The sequence below is a fragment of the Sapajus apella genome, unplaced genomic scaffold (assembly GCF_009761245.1).
Source record: "Sapajus apella isolate SASKATOON/1434 unplaced genomic scaffold, GSC_monkey_1.0 scaffold68, whole genome shotgun sequence".
Lineage (NCBI taxonomy): Eukaryota > Metazoa > Chordata > Mammalia > Primates > Cebidae > Sapajus > Sapajus apella.
The window spans coordinates 6376582-6399853 of NW_022437008.1; the positions used below are offsets into that span (position 1 = coordinate 6376582).

At 42.5% G+C, this 23272-nt stretch overlaps 1 protein-coding gene across 6 annotated transcripts in view; it reads right to left on the minus strand.

Annotated features, from left to right (window-relative positions):
• Nucleotides 1-23272, minus strand: part of KIAA0355 (KIAA0355 ortholog) — a 91713-nt gene that overhangs the window by 46820 nt on the left and 21621 nt on the right. For 5 of the 6 annotated variants that reach the window (XM_032249105.1, XM_032249107.1, XM_032249109.1 and 2 more), the window contains one exon: nucleotides 5110-6396. In XM_032249105.1, the coding sequence (XP_032104996.1) occupies nucleotides 5110-5604 (495 nt within the window). In that variant the 5' untranslated portion in view covers nucleotides 5605-6396. Of the gene's footprint in view, nucleotides 1-5109; nucleotides 6397-10628; nucleotides 10763-23272 lie in introns of those variants that run through there. The other variant, XM_032249110.1, reaches the window with a different exon arrangement.

Here is a 23272-nt window from a genome sequence, read left to right on the forward strand (position 1 = left end):
TATGAAGAAGGCAAGGGAAGAGGTGGCATCGCTGCTCACTACACAAGAATAGTAGGGCTCAGCCTGCTCCCTTCCCCTGCTCTTCAGAAGTGTACCTCACCCTGCCTCCTACCTGGCTACTCAGAACAAACACCAGAGTGGCCCCTCTTTATCCTTCTGACCTCACTCCTACTTTTCTCCCTTCCATTCACTCTATTTTAGCCACAGCAGGTTGGTTCCTTGCTGCTCTTTCGACACTCTGGGCTGGCTCCTGCCTCTGGGACTCGGTGCTAGGCGCTCCCTCTGCCTGGAATCCTCTTTTTCTGGCCAACAGGCTTGCTCCCTCATCCCTTTCGGGCCTTTACTCATATGGCACCTTCTCAGTGATGCCTTTTCTAACTACCTTCTCTAAGATTGAAACCCTCTTCTAGCTACATGAAGAGAGAGATTTCTGTCTCATTCACTGCCGTAATTGATACACTGGAGTAGCACCAGGCAGAAACAAGGCATGCAATAAATATCTGTGGATGAATGCATGAATCACAAGTCACTTTGATTCTTTTATTTACATACACTTCCACTGAACAAGTGATTTTATTTAAGGGATAGATGTCACCTTCCAAACCCAGGTCTTCTGACTCTGCCCTGTAACTCACTTCCTAGGCTAATGTACCAGTGCTGCAGGCACTAGTCAGCTAGTGAAACCCCATAGTCACAACTCATTCCTCTAACAGCAAGACTGTGAGAGTGAACCACTCGGGTTAAGTGGCAAAGTCACTGATGAGTATAGACTGGACAGGACTCACATATGCCCTGCCAGTTCCAAGGCAGGGTGGCAGAGCACACAGTCAGCAACCACCATTCCTGGACACAAGCATCAGTATCCATCAATCAATCAATAAGCCCAGCTCAAACCTGGCTGTAAATCAGAATCACCTGGGGACACTGCACACATGCACTGGCCACATGGCAAGGGGACAAGACAAGATCATCCTTGGTCCTAGCTCTTAAATGGTCAAGTATCTGAATCTAGCTCAAGTACTCTTGAATCCAGCGCTTTCCTCACTCAGCGTCCTGGCCTGAGCTCCTGAGTAGAGGCCTTGCCTAGCAATGTTAAGCCACAGACCTCTCTCCCCAGGGATGAATGTCAAAGTGCCTCTCAGGGCCTTGCTTATAAAAATCCTTAAAAAACCAAAAGGAAAATATCCAAATGCCTCGCCATTTCATCTGAGCTGAACACTGAGAGAGAGACCCTTATTGGCCTATGGCTAAATCCCCTGGCAGTACATAAATTCCTGAAACAACAAATACTGCTCTGGGGAAAAAGTGAAACATGAAGTCTGAGGGCCTATGCTTGACAATCACATTTAGAAATTCACTTATAAGTCAGCTGTTTGAAATTTAGAATAGATGCATAAACTGGAAAACCCACCAACAGTACTTAGCTTCCAGACTCGTCTTGGAAAGCCTGTTGAGCCCATTATGTACAAAAAACATGGTAGTATTCCAACTATCTAATCAGCATTTCAATGTGGAAAGCCAAGTCAAAATTCCAAACTACAGCAATAAGTATTTCCTGTTCTCAGCTTCAGTAGTCCATGCTGGTCTCAGGAAGCAGAGGAAACAAAGCAGGTACTGCTGTGCCCCAGTAGCTTACCAAGCCCCTACTGCTCATGGATGGTTATCTTCTCTGTCTTGCTTGCCCTGGGCAACAGGCACACTTGCCCTCCAGGGTTGGAAAGCAAAGAGCCCTGCAGGCCAAGCTCTATTTCTTCCAATAACTGCAAGCATGGCCTGAAGAAGAACTCGGGAACGCTCAGGTTAAAATAAAAGCCTTTGGTCTTACATTTCAAACTACTCTTCTCTGAAGTCCTGAATAAAGCTAAGAGCACTATGTGATCATGGGGTGATAGCTGTTAATATTCGGAGTCTAAGATTGTTCAGCACTTTCCAGGAGAGGGCAAAGTGTTCTTAGCTGCTCTCTTGCCATACCTCTTTCAAGCAGCGACCAGGTACACTGGTGGCTGAACAATGTGGTTCTTTGTGTAAAACAATCAAAAGTCAAAGTTGTACATATCCATGCATGTAGAGACAGTAGTCCAGAATAGCATACAACAACCAGTTAGTTACCAATGGTTGCTTCTGGGGAAAGGAATGAGATGGGAAAGGAAAGTTTCACTGCTTACATTTCTTTTGAGAAGTACAGGCGTGCTTTTTATGTGTAAAATTTTAAAAATAAACTATGACAAACCATTTTATAAATACTTTAAAATGATAGGTTTCCTGGGTACAAAATGTGATCACAGAAACAATTAGATATTATAAAGATGGCTGGGCATGGTGGCTCACACCTGTAATTTCAGCATTTTGAGAGGTTGAGGCAGGCGGATCGCTTGAGGTCAGGAGTTTGAGACAAGTGTGGTCAACATGATGAAACTCCATCTCTACTAAAAATCCAAAAAAAAATTAGCCGGGCGTGGTGACATGTGCCTATAGTCCCAGCTACCAGGGAGGCTAAGGCAAGAGAATCACTTGAACCCGGGAGGCAGAGGTTGCAGTGAGCCGATACTGTGCCACTGCATTCCAGCCTGGGCAACAGAGTGAGATTCCATCAAAAAAAAAAAAAAAGAAAGAAAGAAAAGAAAAGAGAGAGAGACAGAGAAAGAAAGAAAGAAAGGAAAGAAAAGAAAGAAAGAAAGAAAAAGAAAGAAAGAGAAATAAATAAATACATAAATAAATAAATAAATTACAAAGATTGTTGGGCACAGCGGCCCATGCCTGTGATCCCTGCACTTTGGAATGCTGAGGCAGGTGGATCACTTGAGGCCAGTGGATCACTTGAGGCCATGAGTTCAAGACCAAACTGGCCAATATGGTGAAACCCCGTCTTTACTAAAAATACAAAAATTCACTGGGTATGTTGGCACACACCTGTAACCCAGGTATTTGGGAGGCTGAGACATGAGAATTGCTTGAACCCAGGAGGCAGAGGTTGCAGTGAGTTGACATCATCCCACTGTACTCCAGTTTGGGCAAGGCAACAGAGCAAGACTCTGTCTAAGAAACAAACAAAAAAATTACAAAGATAGATCCAAAGTAGAATGACTCTGACCCAAAGAAGTGATTAAACATTTATACCACCAGGTGGAGCAAACTAGAACCCACGGGCCAAACCCCCTCCGTGGAATAGATGGGCCCACAAAGTAAAGCTGACTTTTACATTTTTAAAGGGCTGTAAAAAAATAAAAACAAGACCGGGCGCAGTGGCTCACACCAGTAATCCCAGCACTTTGGGAGGCTGAAGCAGGTGGATCACATGAGGTCAGGAGTTCAAGACCAGCCTGACCAACATGGTGAAACCCCATCTCTTTACTAAAAATAGAAAAATTAATGGGGCATGGGGTGGGTAATCTCAGCTACTTGGGAGGATGAGTCAGGGGAACTGCTTAAACCCAGGAGGCAGAGGTTACAGTGAGCCAAGATCGCGCCACTGCGCTCCAGCCTGGGCTACAAGAATGAAACTCCATCTCAATAAAAACCAAAAACAAAAATAAAGAACATGTGCGAGAGACCTCATGTGGTCCATGAAGCCTAAAATTTCTGTCTGCCCTTTATAGAAAAAGTTTGATAAACCCTGATTTATACCAATGATGCTGTGTCTTTTAAGAAATAACTCTAAGTTCTTCTTGGAAATCCCTTCAAAATCACTTTTAAACACAATAAAAATTAGTTGTGTTACTTAAAAATCGAGTTCTTTTTTGGTTAACCCAAAGCAGTGTTAAGTTAGTCAGCCACCTCAATCATCAGATCTGACTCAAAAAAGTGTTGATTTTAACCCCAGGATGGGGTAAGGAACCTTCCCAGGACCTCACATCCAGGAACTTCACCTGGAAGTAGGAGGATTAACTCCCTGAGCAGCTAAAAGTAATTTTTTTTCCCAAGACATAGTTTCAATCTTATTGCCCAGGCTGGAGTGCAATGGCATGATCTCAGCTCACTGCAACCTTCGCCTCCTGGGTTCAAGCAATTCTCCTGCCTCAGCCTCCCAAGCAGTTGGGATTACAGGTGCCCACCACCATACCCAGCTAGTTTTTTGTATTTTTACTACAGATGGCGTTTCATCATGTTGGCCAGGCTGGTCTGGAATTCCTGACTTCAGGTGATACACGTGTCTCGGCCTCCCAAACTGCTGGGATTATAGGCATGAGCCATCTTGCCTGGCCAGTAATTTTTTAAATATATCAAATAAATATAATAAATCAAAGTTTAATAAATCATTTCCTAAATGAAGACAACAAAAAAGGTCATCATTATTTTGAATGAAACTTGTATTCTAATCTTACATTGTAATCTAGAGCCCTGAAAGAATATTTCATTTTAACTATCAAAGACCCCAAGAAATATACTAAGACTGAAATACATCTGAATATTAGCAACTGAATTTAGAATTGGAAAAATAATTTATTCTATAAATGTGTGTAGGACTCTCTACAAACCAATGATTCAATATAATAAAAATCTGCAAATAAGGCTCATAATCATATTTAGAATTCTCAGTACTCACTAATAACTTTTACCAGTATGGTATTTGAAAATTAGATTCTGACTTGAAAATTTGAACGACAAAAACATAAAATATAAGCTGATTTGTTTAAAAGTTTTTCTTCTTCTTCTTTTTTTGAGACATGACCTCACTCTGTCATCCAGGCTGGAGTACAATGGTACAATCATGGGTCATGATTCAATGGAGCCTCAAACTTCTGGGCTCAAGCGATCTTCTCACCTCAGCTCTGGGCTTTTGGAGTAGCCAGGACTACAGGTGTGCACCACCCCCAGCTAATTGTTTTTTTTATTTTTTTGTAGAGACAAGGTCTCACTAAGTTGCCCAAGCTGGTCTCAAACTCCTGAGCAAGGGATCCTCCTCCCTTGACCTCCCAAAGTGCTAGGGTTACGGCCACCACACCCATCCTTAACCTACTTAATTTGAAATGAAAGCAATTCAGAACCTGGCATGCACACAGCTTTTACAAAGGCTACTATTACAGTGATTCAGAAAAAACTTAAGACAATATTCTCACTTACTTCTGTAATACATTTTCCTACACAAGTATGACACAAAAGATACTCTACCTCAATGTCCTGGAGACTGAATTCCTTTTGATCTGTAAAATTTGCGGCCCCAGCACTAAGTTCCATCAGCATCTTGGCGATCTCGGGCTTTATGGCCGAGGTGAGCCGACTGGCTGCTTCCATGACGTGCTCCTGCACATCTTTGAGCTGCGTGGCTGCCTTTGAGTAGTGAGAGTTTCTGAACACAGTGCTGAAGAGATCTGTGAGGAAAGTACTGGCACGGCAGAAGACGTTCAGGGCATCCAGATACTTGGAGATGCCCTGCTGGATGTCAGCGATGGGAGTGGAGTGGGGCATGGCATGGTGGCAGCTGCCTGCAGCAGTCAGACTGCCCAGGGGGGCAGTGGTGGCCGTGGATGCCAGGGGAGCACTCAGTGCTCGGCCCAGCTCAGGCATCGGGTACTGCTGGTGCTGCTGCACCTTCTGCTTGGACCCGCCAAGCAGGAAGCGCCGCTTGTAGTCCATTTTACTGTCCTGGGCACTGCAGCAATACATGCGGGAGGGGGAAATGTCCCAGTGACCGTGAGCGGGTCAGGGTTCTGATTCTTTTTTCTCAAAACTGTAGCTAGGTATAAAAATAGTGGAGTTCTGCAAATCGAAGTTTTAAAAAAGGCATTTCCATGAGGCAGGTGACCATGTGATCCAACACAGAGGTGAGAAGGACAACACGTTTATATAATTAATATTTTCAGTGTAGGCAGGATCTCTGACAAAAAATAAAAGATGTCCAAAATGCTGGATAAGAACTATTTAGCATTCTACTCTATTAATAAAAGAATACGCTTGCTGAGAAAAATGTTTACTTCTTTGCAAGAATATTTTGATACTTCTATTTACAATGGCAGAAAAATAACTTAACTTTTAAAAATGTAATATAATGTAATACAGCATGTCTTCAATATACCCAAAAAAGTTAGAACCCAAAAACCCAGAAGCTGATCAACAGCAATTTAAAAAGCAGTACAGAATTAATTCACACAATGTCCTTAAGAAGGAAGGTCAAACTTCTGCAGAATTTTGACAGAGCCTGCCTGTCAAATCCATTTTCCTGTAAAGCTGTTTACATGCAATGCTAAAAATCTCCAAATTTCCTGTTTTCTGAAAACAAGTTGTTTTTTTTTTAAATGGCATGTGTCATTATAAGTCTCCTCCTCCTTTCCTTTTGTTTGCTGAGGTAGCTGTTTCTTGTAACATTTATAAGAGGTGCTTCCAGACTGGGCTGGCCCTCAGTTGTAAAGTCTGAAGCAAAAATGCACAGATGTATTTGTAAGGCTTCTAAGTCATTTCCTGTCGGGGGGAAAAAATAAGATAAAGTGAGGAAAGCTATAGGACAATGAGTAATTCCAGACAATAACGCCCATGAAGCTATCATCCACACAGGTGGGCTACGAATGAGTAAGAAATCATATTATAACCTTAGAGGAGCAAGTATAATAGTACAAAAGTTTAAATACATTTCACTGAAAGTCACATTTACTATATATTGCAGTTATTTTATTTATCTTTTTGAGATGGAGTCTTGCTCTGTCACCCAGGCTGGAGTGCAGTGGCATGGTCTCGGCTCACCACAACCTCCATCTCCCAGGTTCCAGCAATTCTCCTGCCTCAGCCTCCTGATTAGCTGGCATTACAAGCACCCACCATGCCCGGCCAATTTTTGTATTTTTAGAAAAGATAGGGTTGGGCCGGGCGCGGTGGCTCACGCCTGTAATCCCAGCACTTTGGGAGGCCGAGGCGGGTGGATCACGAGGTCAAGAGATCGAGACCATCCTGGTCAACATGGTGAAACCCCGTCTCTACTAAAAATACAAAAAATTAGCTGGGCATGGTGGCGCGTACCTGTAATCCCAGCTACTCAGGAGGCTGAGGCAGGAGAATTGCCTGAACCCAGGAGGCGGAGGTTGCGGTGAGCCGAGATCGCGCCATTGCACTCCAGCCTGGGTAACAAGAGCGAAACTCCGTCTCAAAAAAAAAAAAAAAAAAGAAAAGATACGGTTTCGCCATGCTGGCCAGGCTAGTCTTGAACTCCTGACATCAGGTGATCCACCTCCCAAAGTGCTGGGATTGCAGGCGTGAGCCACTGCCCTGGCCAACTTTTTTTTTTTTTTTTTGAGAGACAGAGACTCCCTCTGTTACCCAGGCTGGAATGCAGTGGCATGACCTTGGCTCAGCCTCGAATGCCTGGGTCCAAAGAATCCTTCTGCCTCAGTCTTCAGAGTAGCTGGGACTACAGACATACCGCTATGCTTAATTTTTGTATTTTTTGGTAGAGACGAGGTTTCACCATGTTGCCCAGGCTGGTCTCAAACTCCTGAGCAAATGATCCTCCCACTTCAGCCCAAAATGTTGAGATTACAGGCATGAGCCACTATCTTTGACCCAATCTTCAACTTCAACCTATGTAATGGTAGTATATAGTTTGGTCTACTTATTGATAACCAGGTTTTCTTTCTTTCCATTTTCCTTTTTTGAATATATAATTAAATATAACTCATACTTCGTCACTTATGGCCAACTACGATAATTCCTTTGTATTTCTATGATTGTGTCAGCAACACAGAAATTAGGCAGGTTACAAAGGCAAGAGATGAGAAGAACACTGACTACAAACATTTACATAAAGTCAATAAAACGACCACTATTTATGGCTGTATGTTCAACATAATTTCAGCTTGTTAAAAAAATCTCATAAACTTTTCAGCAAACAAATATCAAATGGCTACTTACAAAAAAATTGTTCCCAAATGTTCCTTTTTCATGACAAATAAGGCAATCATATCTATCCCCACCTGAGTGCTCCACAATGTAAAGATTCAGATGTACAACAAAACCACTCTACAGGAATGCTGAAGGGGGCAGGCTGTTCCCATGGAGACTCTGTGGCCTCTGAAGGAAAACCTTCACCTGAGTTGGCCATAGTGAGTATCAAGTGCAGCCCTGAGAAGCACTCTATCTTTGTTCAGTGATGCACCAGCTTCCTAGTTCCTCTACTGCGGCAGCCTCTGGCTCTAGGACAGCCTGTCCCGATTCCTTTCACAGATCTAGGAGGCCAAGTGAGACCTATATGCTTACCTAATTTAAAAAACCACAATCATTAAACCCTTTTTCATTTTACATACTTCCAAACTTTCTCTAAATGAAACTTACAATGCTTAAAATTATATTATTTCACCAAATTCATCTACAGATTCAACACAATCTCTATCAATTTTCTTATTTATTTATTTATTTATTTATTTTTGAGACAGTCGTGCTCTGTCGCCCAGGCTGGAGTGCAGTGGCACAATTTCAGCTCACTGCAACCTCCACCTCTGGGATTCAACCTCCACCTCTCCCGCCTCAGCCTCCCAAGTAGCTGGGATTACAGGCATAAACCACAACGCCCAGTTTTGTTTTTTAGTAGAGATGGGGTTTCACCACATTGGCCAGGTTGGTCTCACACTCCTGGCCTCAAGTAATCCATCCACCTCGGCCCCTCAAAGTGCTGGGATTACAGGCATGAGCCACTGAGCTGGCCTCAAAATTTAAACTATTTTTTATACAGAAATAGGCAAGCTGACCCCAAAATTCATTTGGAAGCCAGGAGTGGTAGTACATGCCTGCAGTCCTAGCTACTTACGTGGCCAAGGTGAGAGCATCACCTGAGCCCAGGAGTTCAAGAGCAGTCTGGGCAACATTGCAAGACCCTGTCTCTAAAAATAAAAGAAGATAAAACTAAGTCCTAAAATTCATGTAAAAATGTGATGGATCTGTTCTTGGCATACACTGAAGGGGAAAGAAAAAAAAAGAAAAAAAGAAAAATGTGGGCCGGGCGCAGTGGCTCAAGCCTGTAATCCTAGCACTTTGGGAGGCCGAGGCGGGTGGATCACGAGGTCAAGAGATCCAGACCATCCTGGTCAACACGGTGAAACCCCGACTCTACTAAAAATACAAAAAATTAGCTGGGCATGGTGGCGCGTGCCTGTAATCCCAGCGACTCAGGAGGCTGGGGCAGGAGAATTGCCGGGAGGCGGAGGTTGCGGTGAGCCGAGATTGCGCCATTGCACTCCAGCCTGGGTAACAAGAGCAAAACTCTGTCTCAAAAAAAAAAAAAAAAAGTGAGGGATCCAGGATGACCAAAACAAACACTGAAAGAAAAAATATTGTAAAAGACATTTCTTGATTTCAAAATCTACTATAAAGCTATAGCAACCAAAGCAGTGAAATATTGGCATAAGGAAAGATGAATAAATCAATGGAATAAAATTAGAAGTCCAGAAATAAACCCATATATCTATGGTCAACTGATTTTAGACTAGGATGCCAAAAACATCCAATGTCCAATGGGGAAAGAACAGTCTCTTCAATAAATGCTGATGGGACAACTATATATCCACATGCTAAAGAATGAATCTGGACCCCTTACCTCACGTCATATACAAAAATTAGACTGGTATAGTGGCTCATGTCTGTAATCCCAGCACTTTGAAGGGCTGAGACAGAAGGATCAATTGCAGCCAGGAATTTGAGACTAGTCTGAACAGCAGAGCAAGACCTCGTCTCTACAAAAAATTTTTAAAAATTAGCTGGCCACAGTGGTGTGCACCTATAGTCTCCACTACTTGGGAGGGTGAGGAAACAGGATCTCTTGAGACCAGGAGTTCGAAGCAGCAGTGAGCCATGATTATGCCACTGCACTATAGCCTGGGTGATAAAACAAGAGAGACTCTGTCTCCAACAAAACAAAACAAAACACCAGCAGACACAAGATTCATGAAAATAAAAGCCTTAGGCCGGGCGTGGTGGCTCACGCCTGTAATCCCAGCACTTTGGGAGGCCGAGGCGGGTGGATCACGAGGTCAAGAGATCGAGACCATCCTGGTCAACATGGTGAAACCCCGTCTCTACTAAAAATACAAAAAATTAGCTGGGTATGGTGGCGCGTGCCTGTAATCCCAGCTACTCAGGAGGTTGAGGCAGGAGAATTGCCTGAACCCAGGAGGCGGAGGTTGCGGTGAGCCAAGATCGCGCCATTGCACTCCAGCCTGGGTAACAAGAGCGAAACTCCGTCTCAAAAAAAAAAAAAAAAAAAAAAGAAAATAAAAGCCTAAAAAGAAAGGAGAGGGAAATTATATCATCAAAAATGCAGAATAAGGACTTCCCCCTACCAAAAATTCTCTACTCCATAAAAACAATGAGAAATTGGTGAAATAATCAGAATCAACTTTTTCAGAACTCAAAATAGGCTTTCAGCAAACTGGGGATAATTTATTGAAGACAAATAGCTGAATCCTGGTAAGAACAGTGAGTTTTGTAGCATTTTAACTTGACTGAGTCCCATTCTCAGCTCTCCAGCTCCATAATACCTTGAAAACTAACAGCTGCATCCACACTGAAGACTAGAAGATTGGCAGTTATCAGAGGAAGCAGAACTGGGCTACAGCTCCTTCAAAGTACCATTCTCAGGAATGATACCTTTTTATTTGACCTGCCTGGTGGTTCCCTAAAAGACCCCATTTGCAAAGATCTCTGTATTTTACCTGACTTAGAGCTCATCTGGAGAGGAAGAAGGATCTGATTTTCAGAGTTGCCATGTTGTATCATTTAAAATGTTCAGTTGGCTGGCCACAGTGGCTCCTTTTGGGAGGCCGAGGCAGGCAAATCACTTGAGGTCAGGAGTTCAAGACCAGCCTAGCCAACATGGTGAAACCCTGTGTCTATTAAGAATACAAAAAAAAATTATCCAGGCATGATGGCACACACCATAGTCCCAGCTACTCGAGTGGCTTAGGCAGGAGAATTGCTTAGATCATGCCACTGTACTCCAGCCTAGGTGACAGAGCAAGACTCTGTCTAAAGTAGCAGTAATAATAATAATAATAATAATAAAATAAAAATGTCCAGTTTTCAACAAGAAATTGGAAGACACACAAAGAAACAAGAAAATACAGCTCATATGAAAGGAAAAAACAGAAACTCTTCCTAAGGGAAGCCCAGACAATGGACTTACCAGAAAAAGACTTTAAGTCAGCTACTTTACATTCAAAGAACTAAAAGAAACCACATCTAAAAAAATGTAAGGGAAATGTAAGAGAGCAACAGAGGGTGGAACTTCTGTAACAGATTCACTCTCACAATAAACGACTCCTGTGATGATGTCATTAATCTATTCAGGAGAACAAGAGCCTTCATGATGTAATCATCTTTTCTTTTTTTCTGAGACAGAGTCTCAGTTCATCGCCAGGCGCCAGGCTGGAGTGCAGTGGCGCAATCTCGGCTCACTGCAACCTTCGCCTCCTCGGTTCAAGCAATTCTCCTGCCTCAGCCTCCCAAGTAGCTGGGACTACAGGTGCGTGCCCCCATGCCCAGTTATTATTATTATTTTTTTTTAAAGATGGGGTTTCGGGCCGGGCACGGTGGCTCACGCCTATAATCCCAGCACTTTGGGAGGCCGAGGCGGGTGGATCACCAGGTCAAGAGATCGAGACCATCTGGTCAACATGGTGAAATCCCGTCTCTACTAAAAATAAAAAATTAGCTGGGCATGTTGGTGCACGCCTGTAGTCCCAGCTACTTGGGAGGCTGAGGCCGAAGAATTGCTTGAACCCAGGAGGCGGAGGTTGCCACGAGCTGAGATCGCGCCATTGCACTCCAGTCTGGGTAACAAGAGCGAAACTCTGTCTCAAAAATAAATAAATAAATAAAAATCAATAAAGACAGGGTTTCACCATCTTTGCCAGGGTGGTCTCAAATCCCCTGACCTTGTGATCCACCCGCCTCAGCCTCCCAAAGTGCTGGGATTACAGGTGTGAGCCAAAGCACCCGGCCTATTTTTGTATTTTTAGTAGAGACGGGGTTTCACCATGTTGGCCCACAGTTACTTCTTGTTCACAAAAATTCAATGTGGGTCTGGCGGCCCTTCTTCAGCTTAAAGAGACACCACTAGAACTCATGTCTCCCATGGTTGCCCAGCACAGAAAAAGAAAGTCAAAACTTAAACCTGCTCTTTACTACTTCCCACTGAAAGTGACACACATCACCTCCCTTCAAAGCCCTCTGGCCAGAAGTGGTTGCATAGTACCAATTCCACTACAAGAGAGGTTGAGAAATGTAGGGGAACATACAGGATAGTGGGCAAGCACTACAGTCTGCCACAGTTATCCACACAGCCCAGCTGTGTGTTGTATGATTCTGCCCAGATGAAACCTCCCAGGCTCCGGTAATCCTCTTACTGCAGCCTCCCCAGTAGCTGGGACTACAGGCACATGCCACCATGCCCAGCTAATTATTATTATTTTTCTAATAAAATTCTTTCTAATGCTGTCTAAATGTTTTTCACATGCTTCCCCAACCCCATATTTATCTGCCTGACAGGCTAAAATATGTTCAATCCATTTAAGGACATTTCTTTTCCATATTTTCTTAAAAAGAATTTTCACTGGGAAAACATTCACCATTTATGAATCCACTATTCATGCTGCATGGAAATAAATACGCATGGTGAAAGACCTCAGAAGTTAGTGTAGCCAAGACTTGTGAGATTTGTCATGTATTTCTAAGTTTTAATGTTACTTAAAATTATCAAATACACAGCAGAAAAGAACATTTTAAGTAACATCTTTTCAACATCATAATAATTTGCAAAGGTTCTCAATAAATTAAAACTGAATTCAGCCATAATTATATCATTTAAAATATTCATTTCTGCAATTAAAGTAATCAGTAATTTCTATTTCAGGAAATAAAGAACATGCTTGAAACTAGATGAAGTCCAGATTCGGTGCTTCATGCCTGTAACGCCAACACCTTGAAAGGCCAAGATGGGCAGATCACTTGAGGCCAGGAGTTTGAGACCAGCCTGGGCAACATGGTGAAACCCTGTCTCTACTAAAAATATAAAAATTAGCCCAGCATGGTAGCACATGCTGGTAATTCCAGCTGCTTGGGAGGCTGAGGCATGGAAATCACTTGAACCCAGGAGATGGAGATGGAGGCTTGCAGTGAGCCAAGATTGCGCCACTGCACTCCTGCCTGGGTGACTGAGTGAGACTCGGTCTTAAAAAAAAAAAAAAAAAAAAAGGCCGGGCGCGGTGGCTCAAACCTGTAATCCCAGCACTTTGGGAGGCCGAGGCAGGTGGATCACAAGGTCAAGAGATCAAGACCATCCTGGTCAACATGGTGAAACCCCGTCTCTACTAAAACTACAAAAAATTAGCTGGGCATGGTGGCACGTGCCTGTAATCCTGGCTACTCAGGAGGCTGAGGCAGGAGAATTGCCTGAACCCAGGAGGCGGAGGTTGCGGTGAGCCGAGATCGCGCCATTGCACTCCAGCCTGGGTAACAAGAGCGAAACTCCGTCTCAAAAAAAAAAAAAAGGAAACTAGATAAAGACTCATTATAAGAGGATTTTCTTCTTATACCTATAATTAACAAGACATGAAAAGTGGTCAGTTATCCTGAGAAAATCTCTTGAAGCACTTCCCTTTAGTACCGACTGGGCATGGTGGTTCATGCCTGTAATCCCAGCACTTTGGGAGGTTGAGGCAGGTAGATCACAAGGTCAAGAGATAGAGACTATTCTGGCCAACATAAAACCCCATCTCTACTAAAAATACAAACATTTGCTAGGCGCAGTAGCTCACGTCTGTAATCCTAGCACTCTGGGAGGCCGAGGCAGGCAGATCATAAGGTTGGCAGTTCGAGACCAGCCTGACCAACATGGTGACACCCCATCTCCACTAAAAATACAAAAAAAAATTAGCTGGGCGTGGTGGCACACACCTGTAATCCCAACTACCTCAGGAGGCTGAGGCAGGAGAATCATTTAAACCCTCGAGGCAGAGGTTGCAGTGAGCCACGATTGTGCCACTGCACTCCAGCTTAGGCGATAAGAGTGAGACTCAGTGTCAAAAAATAAATTAAAAAAAAAAAAAAAAAAAAGAGCAATGAGTGAAGAAGAGAATGGCCTTGGGTGCCTGACTAACTGAGCGAGATCCTGGCTCTGCCAGGATCAGCTTGAACTTTAGCAAGTTCCTTAACCTCTCTCTGCCTCAGTTTCATCGTCTGTAAAATCAGGATAATATGGTTACTATTATAATATGGTTACTGTGATTGAGTTAAATGGGTTTATACACATAAAGCACCTAGAATGATGTCTGTCGGCCGAGTGCGGTGGCTCATGCCTGTAATCCCAGCACTTTGGGAAACTGAGGCAGGCGGATCACAAGGTCAGGAGATGGAGACCATCCTGGCCAACATGGTGAAATCCCATCTCTACAAAAAATACAAAAAAATTAACTGGACATGGTGTCGCATGCCTGTAGTCCCAGCTACTTGGAAGGCTGAGGCAGGAGAATTGCTTGAACCCTGGAGGCAGAGATTGCAGTGAGCCAAGATCACGCCACTGCATTACAGCCTGGGCAGCAGTGCGAAACTCCATCTCAAAAAAAAAAAAAAAAGAAGGAATGATGTCTGTCATGTATTATGTTTGATGTTGATGTTATTATCATTCCTGCAAAGCAAGAAAAAATAAGCAGGCCTTGTTATTTCTGCTTGCCTGGAAAAAAGTTACTGACAAGAAAGGTCTTGAAAAGTTACCCAATCCCTGAATCAAATAGAAATCTACCAATCCCAGGACAGGAAGCATCACACACTTCAGTGATTAACTAACCTGTGCTTACATGGTCTAAGCAGTTACAAAGAGAAATGTAATCCTTGAATTAATTAAGTTTTCCCATCTGACTAAAAATTGATAGCCATGATTTGTGAATACAGAGAATAATTTCAGATCCATTTTAGTCCTTAAGCCAATAGAGAAAACAAGGTGGCAACCAGTCCTGCTGTCAGAAATGGGATGACATAATGGAGCTTCATTTCAAAACGACAGGCTAAACAAACAGGCATGTGCAATTACCTCCCCATCCTCCCCAAATCCCAATGACATAACAATAAAGACATTCACAAGGGAATTGCAGCAAAACAGTAATAAAAAGGTCTGAGGGCCACTGTCTATTTAAATGCAGGCCATTTTCTAGAAGATGGAGAGAAAGCAGAGGAAACTATATTACAAGACAGATCAGAGCAAAGCTGGGCACTTTCTAGAACATGCAGGGCCAAAGGATGACAGAGAGGCAGAATCCTTTTTCCTGGAGGGGCTGGATAAATGCCCAGCTTTGAGTCAGCAGGTATAGAAATACAGAGTGGGAAAGTGGCTAATCAACCTGATTTGATCTGTATTTCCCATTCCTGATCACTGAATCAGCCAACTCTCACTAAAGCAAGAGGACTATTGGGAAAACAGAGGGAACTCCTGCAAATTACCTACATAAACAACCCAATTCTTCATTGATAAAGATCACCAGACAATGAAGGAAAACCAAAAGGACAAAAAAGGACAACTAAGATGAAAAGCTGATCAGACTTCAAAAGAAACATATACTTTAGGTCCTAGAAAAACACCTGAAAAGAAATTCTGACTGGTAACCTCAGAGTTGAAAGATAGTGCATCCTTAAAACAAAAGCAAACAGATCATAAAGGAAGTCAAAATCAACAATGAATTCTTGGAAATAAGAAATATGATTGCCAAGATAAAAACAATGGAAGAACTAAAATGGGAATGAAGTAAGGTATAGGGGATACAAAAACACACAGACACACATGCTTGTAGCTTTTAAAATAAGCCATGGGAGAATAAACCAAAAACCAACAAAAATGTTTACCCACAAAGTATAGAGAAGAACAAAGACAAGGAGAAGAGCCAGACTTCTTTCAATCTGTCTTGCTTATGGCTTTATCTTTAGAACTACGTAAATATTTTGGCCGGGCGCTGTGGCTCGCGCCTGTAATCCCAGCACTTTGGAAGGCCGAGGCGGGCAGAACACCTGAGGTCGGGAGTTCAAGATCAATCTGACCAACATGGAGAAACCCCGTCTTTAAAAAAAATAAAATTTAAAAAAAAAAAAAAAAAGAACCATGTAAATATTTTATATAAGCAAAAAGCAAATATAAAAAAGAAAAATCCCTAAAAATTAAACAAAAGACAAATGAATCTGTATTATTTACCAAATTAGTGGCACAGTCACACAGAGAGGAATTATTTCAAGTTTAAAACTGTGTTTTGGCCAGGTATAGTGGTTCATGCCTGTAATCTCAGCACTTTGGGAGGCCAAGGTGGGAGGATTCCTCGAGAGTTCAAGACCAGCCTGGGCAACACAGCGAGACCCCATCTCAATAAAAAACAAACAAAATTACCCAGACATGGTGGTGCATGCCTGAAGTCCCAACTACTAATGAGGCTGAAGTGGGAGGATCACTTGAACCCAGGTGGTGGAGGCTGCAGTAAGCCAACACGGCACCACTATACTACAGCCTGGGTGACAGAGTGAGATGGTCTCCATCAATCAGTCAATCAATAAAATTGTGTTTTGACTGGACCTCTCTGGTGCTACTGTCAACAAACGGGAAAAGACAAATATAAAATCAAAGATATAAAAATCCCTTAATCCTTTATTTGAATTGGAAGTAAATCAGTCTGAAATCATGGTTCATCTTTTTCTTTCCAAAAAGTATGTATTTCCTAGTTCTACCAAAAACAAAACCTAGAAGAAATTCACATCCTAGCTGAAATTAATGCCCCAATACCATTTCCCACTGAAAGAATCAGAACTACTTAAAGAAATGGCTGATTCTGGATCTGGTATCAGAAATTTTTCTCATAAGCCCTAGACTGCTTGTCAAGCCAGAAAGCAGGGAACTCACACAAGACTACTCATGTCAAAAGCACTTAGAATCAACCCGAAAAATAAGTTCCATTAACGATCAATAATGGGACAACTTAAGCTTCAAAAAGAATAACCATTTGGGGTAAAAATCATTAAACATATGCTGAGTTCAGACTTGGCAATAATTTCTTGGATATGACACTGAAAGCACAGGCAACAAAAAACAGATAAACTGGACTTCAAACTTAAAACTTTTATGCATCAAAGGACATTACAAACAGAGAAAAAAGGCAATCCAAAGAAGAAAATATTTGTAAATCACTTATGGGAAAAGGAATTAATATCCAGAATATACAAAAAAGAACGCCTACAACTCAACCACAAAAATCCAATTTTTAAATGGGCAAAGGACTTTAATAGACTTTTTGTCCTAATAAATATACAAACAGCCAATAAGCACATGAAAAGATGTTCAACATCACTAACCACTAGTGATATAGTTTAGATCTGTGTCCCCAGTCAAAACTCATGTTGAAAAGCAATTCCCAAGGTTGGAGATAGGACCTGGAAAGAGGTGACTGGATCATGTAATAGATTTTCCTCTTTGTACTGTGTCTCAGCAGTAAGTGGGTTCTCATGAGACCTGGTTGTCTAAAAGTGGGTAGCACCTCCCTCCTCTCTCTTGGTCCTGCTTCTGCCATTTAAGATGCCTGCTCCACTTTGTCTTAGCTCCTTGAGACCTCCCCAGAAGCAGACATTGCCATGCTTCCTGTACAGCCTGCGAAACCATGAGCCAATTAAACCACTTTTCTTTATAAATTACCCAGTCTCAGGTATTTCTTTACAGTAACACAAGAACGGACAGTACAACTAGAGAATAATGTAACTAGGGAAATGTAAATCAAAACCACAGTGAGACACCACTTCATATCCCATTAGGATGGCTACTGTCAAAATAAACAAAACACAGGAAGTAAGTGCTGGCCACTGCCAGGTTGGGCAACATGGAGAAACCCCATCTCTACTCTACTAAAAATAAAAAAAATTAGCCAGGCGTGGTCCCAGCTACTTGGAAGGCTGAGGTGGGAGGATCATCTGAGCCCGGGAGGTGGAGGTTGCAGTGAGCCAAGATTGCCCTGGGCCACTGCACTCCAGCCTGGGCCATAGAGCGAGACACTGTTTCAAAAACAAAATAAAACAAAACAAAAAGTGCTGGCAAGGACACGGAGAAACTGGAAGCCCTGTATGTTGCTGGTGGGAATAAAATAGTACAGCCACTGTGGAAAACAGTATGGTGCTTCCTTAAAAATTAAACATAGAATTTGTGATTCTATGTGATTCAGCAGTTCCAATTCTGCGTATATACCCAAAAAACTTGAACAGATATTTCTTCACCCATGCTCACAGATGCACTATTCAAAATAGTCAAAAGGTGGAAACAATCCAAATGTCCATAAACAGATGAACAGATAAACAAATGTGGTATATCCATACAATGGACTATTATTTAGCACTAAAAAGGAAGAAAAAGCTGAGAGCAGTGGCTTATGCCTGTAATCATTGCACTTTGGGAGGCTTAGGTAGGAAGATTGCTTGAGGCCAGTTTGAGACTAGCCTGGGCAACATAGCGAAACCTTGTCTTTAGAAAAAAATTAAAAATTGGCTGGATGTAATGGCCCACACTTGTAGTTCCAGCTACTCGGGAGGCTAAGGCATGAGGATCACTTGAACCCAAGCGTTTGAGGCTGCAGTGAGCTTGATTGCACCACTGCACTCCACCCTAGGTAACAGAGTGAGACTCTGTCAGTAAAAAAAATTTTTAAGGAAAGGAATTCTAATAACATGCTCCAACATGGATGAACCTTGGAGACACTCTGCTCAGTGAAAGAAGCCAGACACTAAAGGACAAATATTGTGTAATTCCACATATATAAGGTGCCTAAAATAGTTAAATTTTTAGAGACAAAGAGTAGAAGAGAGGTTGTTCCCAGGAGCTGACAGAAGGGGAAAATGGGGAGTTACTGTTTAATGGACAAGACTTTTTTTTTTTTTTTTTGAGAGAGTCTTACTCTGTCGCCCAGGCTGGAGTGCTAGTGGCGCAATCTTGGCTCACTGCAACCTCTGCCTCTTGGGTTCAAGCGATTCTCATGCCTCAGCCTCCTAAGTAGCTGGGATTACAGGCTCATGCCACCACGTCTGGCTAATTTTTACATTTTTAGTAGAGACAGGGTTTCACCATGTTGGCTAGGCTGGTCTCAAATTTCTGACTTCAGGCAATCCACCCAAAGGGCTGGGGTTAAGCCACAGTACCTGGCCAAGACTTTCAGTTTGGGATGTTGAAAAAACTCCGGAGAATGGACGGTGGTGCTAGTTGTACAACATTGTTAATGTACTTAATACCACTGAAATGTATATTTAAAAATGGTTAAAACTGTAAATTTTCGGTAATGTATGTTCTACCAAAATAAAAAATATGAGTCCATAATGACACTAAGAGAAATTCCATTGGTCATCCATCTGTGGAGGTATTAAGGCACCAAGTTATTATTCTAAAAATTGTTGCGGGGGGGGTGAAATCAAGCATTTATCCTGCATTTCTTGTTTGTATAGTTTTTTTTTTTAAATACTCCATTTACGAAAGTGCTAAGTGCTTAATCAAAGAAAATTAGCTAATAAATACAGAAGAAATGCTATGAAAGCTATTATTTTGCAACTCTAATGAAATAGTGGATCTAGCCAATGATTATTAATCATTGTTAAAATGATTCAGTGAAACTTGATGGAGAAGTTTATGATAAAGGAATCAGGCATGATAACATCTGAACCCACTAATTATGTTTACTGTCATTACAGTGGGAAACTAGATACATAATTATATGCCTATTGTTGTGACAAAACAGGAAGTACACAGTACCACCCAAAACGTATTTTTGCCTAAAATACTGAATCAAAGTCTAATCGAGTCTCTGTATCTAGCAAATAACTTATAGGAAACATGAGAGACAGAGAAACTCCAAATTTCACAAGTATTTTTTTTTTTAGGCATATTTTTTTTTTTTTTTTTGAGATGGAGTTTCCCTCGTTACCCAGGCTGGAGTACAATGGCACGATCTCGGCTCACCGCAACCTCCACCTCCTGAGTTCAGGCAATTCTCCTGCCTCAACCTCCTGAGTAGCTGGGATTACAAGCACGCGCCACCATGCCCAGCTAATTTTTTGTATTTTTAGTAGAGATGGGGTTTCACCATGTTGACCAGGATGGTCTTGATCTCTTGACCTCGTGATCCACCTGCCTCGGCCTCCCAAAGTGCTGGGATTACAGGCGTAAGCTGCCGTGCCCGGCCCTTCACAAGTTTTTTCTTAGGTCTTTTCAATTGTATTGTTCATAAGTAACCACTGATTTAATTAGGCTAGGTGACTTATGATTCTGATAGTCCCCTGAGAGTAATTTTTACCAGCTTGGTCCTCCAGTTTCATTTTATTCCTTTCTGCCACCAACCTTTTAATCTCTTTTCTGCATGTAGTTTATGAAGAATTTATATCCAATGGTCACTAGCACTTAGAATAAAATCAAACACTTTACTGAGACCTGCACAGCCCTGCCTGCCTCTCCAGCCTCAAGTTGTGCCTCCTGACCTTCACTCATCATTCTGCAGTCACACCATTCATCTTCCAGTTCTTCTAGTGCCCCAAGCTCTTTACACATGCAGCTGCTTCTATCCAGAAAGGTCCTGCCTCCCTCCTACTCATGATGCTCCCCTATCTCCTTTAGCTCTCAAAACAAGTGCTACACCCTCAGAGAAGCCTTCCACAGCCAACCTGTCTAAACTAGGGTCACCTCACCCTACAATGCTGTCTTGCCTTCATGACAACTTGCAATCATCTTACCAATTTGCACATGTACACCTTACCACCTGGCACATAAGCTCCTAAAAACAGCAGTGGCTTGTTCATAGCTGGATCCTCCCAAGTGTGCTGGCCGACTCTCTGGAAATCTGACATGAATGAGCCATTGTTCCAGTGGTACTGCGGTGCAAACCCGAGAAATTGGCTCCTATGGCAAGCTACCTCTCCACCTGAAAGGTGACTAGCCTGTGGAAACCTGGCAGTAGCTGCAGTATCTATGACCTTAAGACAAATGATACAAGGGAGAAGGCAGAGATCATGGTCTCCACTTCTAAAGTCACAGCCAAGTAACAGGATTATCCAGAATTCTCCTCTCATGCTCAGGCCTGACGCGGATGGAGCACACTGGCTATTTTTCTGGGGAGCCTGTCCTTTATCTTTTACAAACCTGTTTATGGCATCTTCCACTGTACATATACACATATGCATATGCACATACACACATACACACACACACACACACACACACTTTTCCCCTCATTTCTACAAATAATGTATGTATGTACTTTTAAAGTTTCAGGTTTTGAAACTTAATTTACCTTGCCAAAACTGATGATCAAATATGGATGGGCCAGGCAGGGTGGCTTACTCCTGTAATCCTAGCACTTTGGAAGGCTGAGGTAGGCACATCACCTGAGGTCAGGAGTGTGAGACCAGCCCAGTCGACAAGGTGAAACCATGTCTCGACCAAAAATACAGAAATTAGCCAGGCGTAGTGGTGCACAGCTGTAATCCCAGCTACTCAGGAAGCTGAGGCAGGAGAACTGTCTGAACCCAGGAGACACAGATAGGTTGCAGTGAGCCTGAGCTGAGACTGTGCCACTGCACTTCAGCCTGGGTGACAGAGCGAGACTTCATCTCTAAAGAAAAAAAAACAAACAAAAAACAAATATAGGCCGGGCGCGGTGGCTCAAGCCTGTAATCCCAGCACTTTGGGAGGCCGAGACCGGTGGATCACGAGGTCAAGAGATCGAGACCATCCTGGTCAACATGGTGAAACCCCGTCTCTACTAAAAATACAAAAAAATTAGCTGGGCATGGTGGGGCGTGCCTGTAATCCCAGCTACTCAGGAGGCTGAGGCAGGAGAATTGCCTGAACCCAGGAGGCGGAGGTTGCGGTGAGCCGAGATCGCGCCATTGTACTCCAGCCTGGGTAACAAGAGCGAAACTCCATCCAAAAAAAAAAAAAAAAAAAAAACAAATATAGATGAAACCTCCAAAGAAGATGTGCCAATACACATATGAAAAGACAGTCAACATCATTAACTATCAGGTAGATGCAAATCAAAACCACAATGAGACACCTCTTCACAACCACTAGGATGGCTATAATCAAATAGGCAATAACAAGTGTTAGCAAAAATGTAGAGAATCTGGAATCCTCATATACTGCTTAGGGGAATACAAAATGGTACAGACATGTTGGAAGACACAGTGGCAGTTCCTCAAATGGCTAAACCTAAAATTACAACATGACGAAGAAATTCTACTTGTAGGTATATATCCAAGAGAAATGAAGAACATATGCCTACACACCAACCTGCGTATGAATGTTTGGAGCAATATTATCACAATAGCCCAAAACTGCAAACAACTCAAATGTCTATCAATTGACAAATGGATAAACAAAATGTAGTATAACTATAAAATGGAATATTATTCAGCCAGGAAAAGGAATAAAGTACCAATACATGGATGAACCTTGAAAACATTATGCTAAGTGAAAGAACCCAGGCCAGGTGCAATGGCTCACGCCTGTAATCCCAGCACTTTGGGAGGCCGAGATGGGTGGATCACAAGGTAAAGAAATCGAGACCATTCTGGCCAAAATGGTGAAACACTGTCTCTACTAAAAACACAAAAATTAGCTGGGTGCGGTGGTGCATGCCTGTAATCCCAGCTACTCAAGAGGCTGAGGCGGAAGAATCTCTTGAACCCGGGAGACAGAGGTTGCAGCGAGCTGAGATTGAGCCACTACATTCCAGCCCTGCAACAGGGTAAGACTCTGTCTCAAAAAAAAAAAAAAGAGACCAGGCGTGGCTCACGCCTATAATCCAAACACTTTGGAGGCCAGGGCGGGCAAATCACCTGAGGTCGGGAATTCAAGACCAGCCTGACCAACAGGGTGAAACCCTGTCTTAAAAAAAAAAAAAAAAAAAAGAAAAAAGAAAGCAAGCCAGGCCCAAAAGGCCATATTATATGGTTCCCTTAATATAAACTGTCCTGATTAGGCAAATCCATTGAAACAAAAACTCAATCAATGGTTACCTAAGGCTGGGGGTGGGGGTGTGGAATGGGGGAAATAAGGAATGACTGCTAATGGGTATATGATTTATTTCCAGAGTGATGAAAATGTTCTAAAATTGGTGATGGTTGCATAACTCTGAGTATACTAAAAACCATCGATTTATAAACTTTATTTATTTATTTATTTATTTATTTATTTATTTATTTATTTATTTTGAGACGGAGTTTCGCTCTTGTTACCCAGGCTGGAGTGCAATGGCGCGTTCTCGGCTCACCGCAACCTCCGCCTCCCGGGTTCAGGCAATTCTCC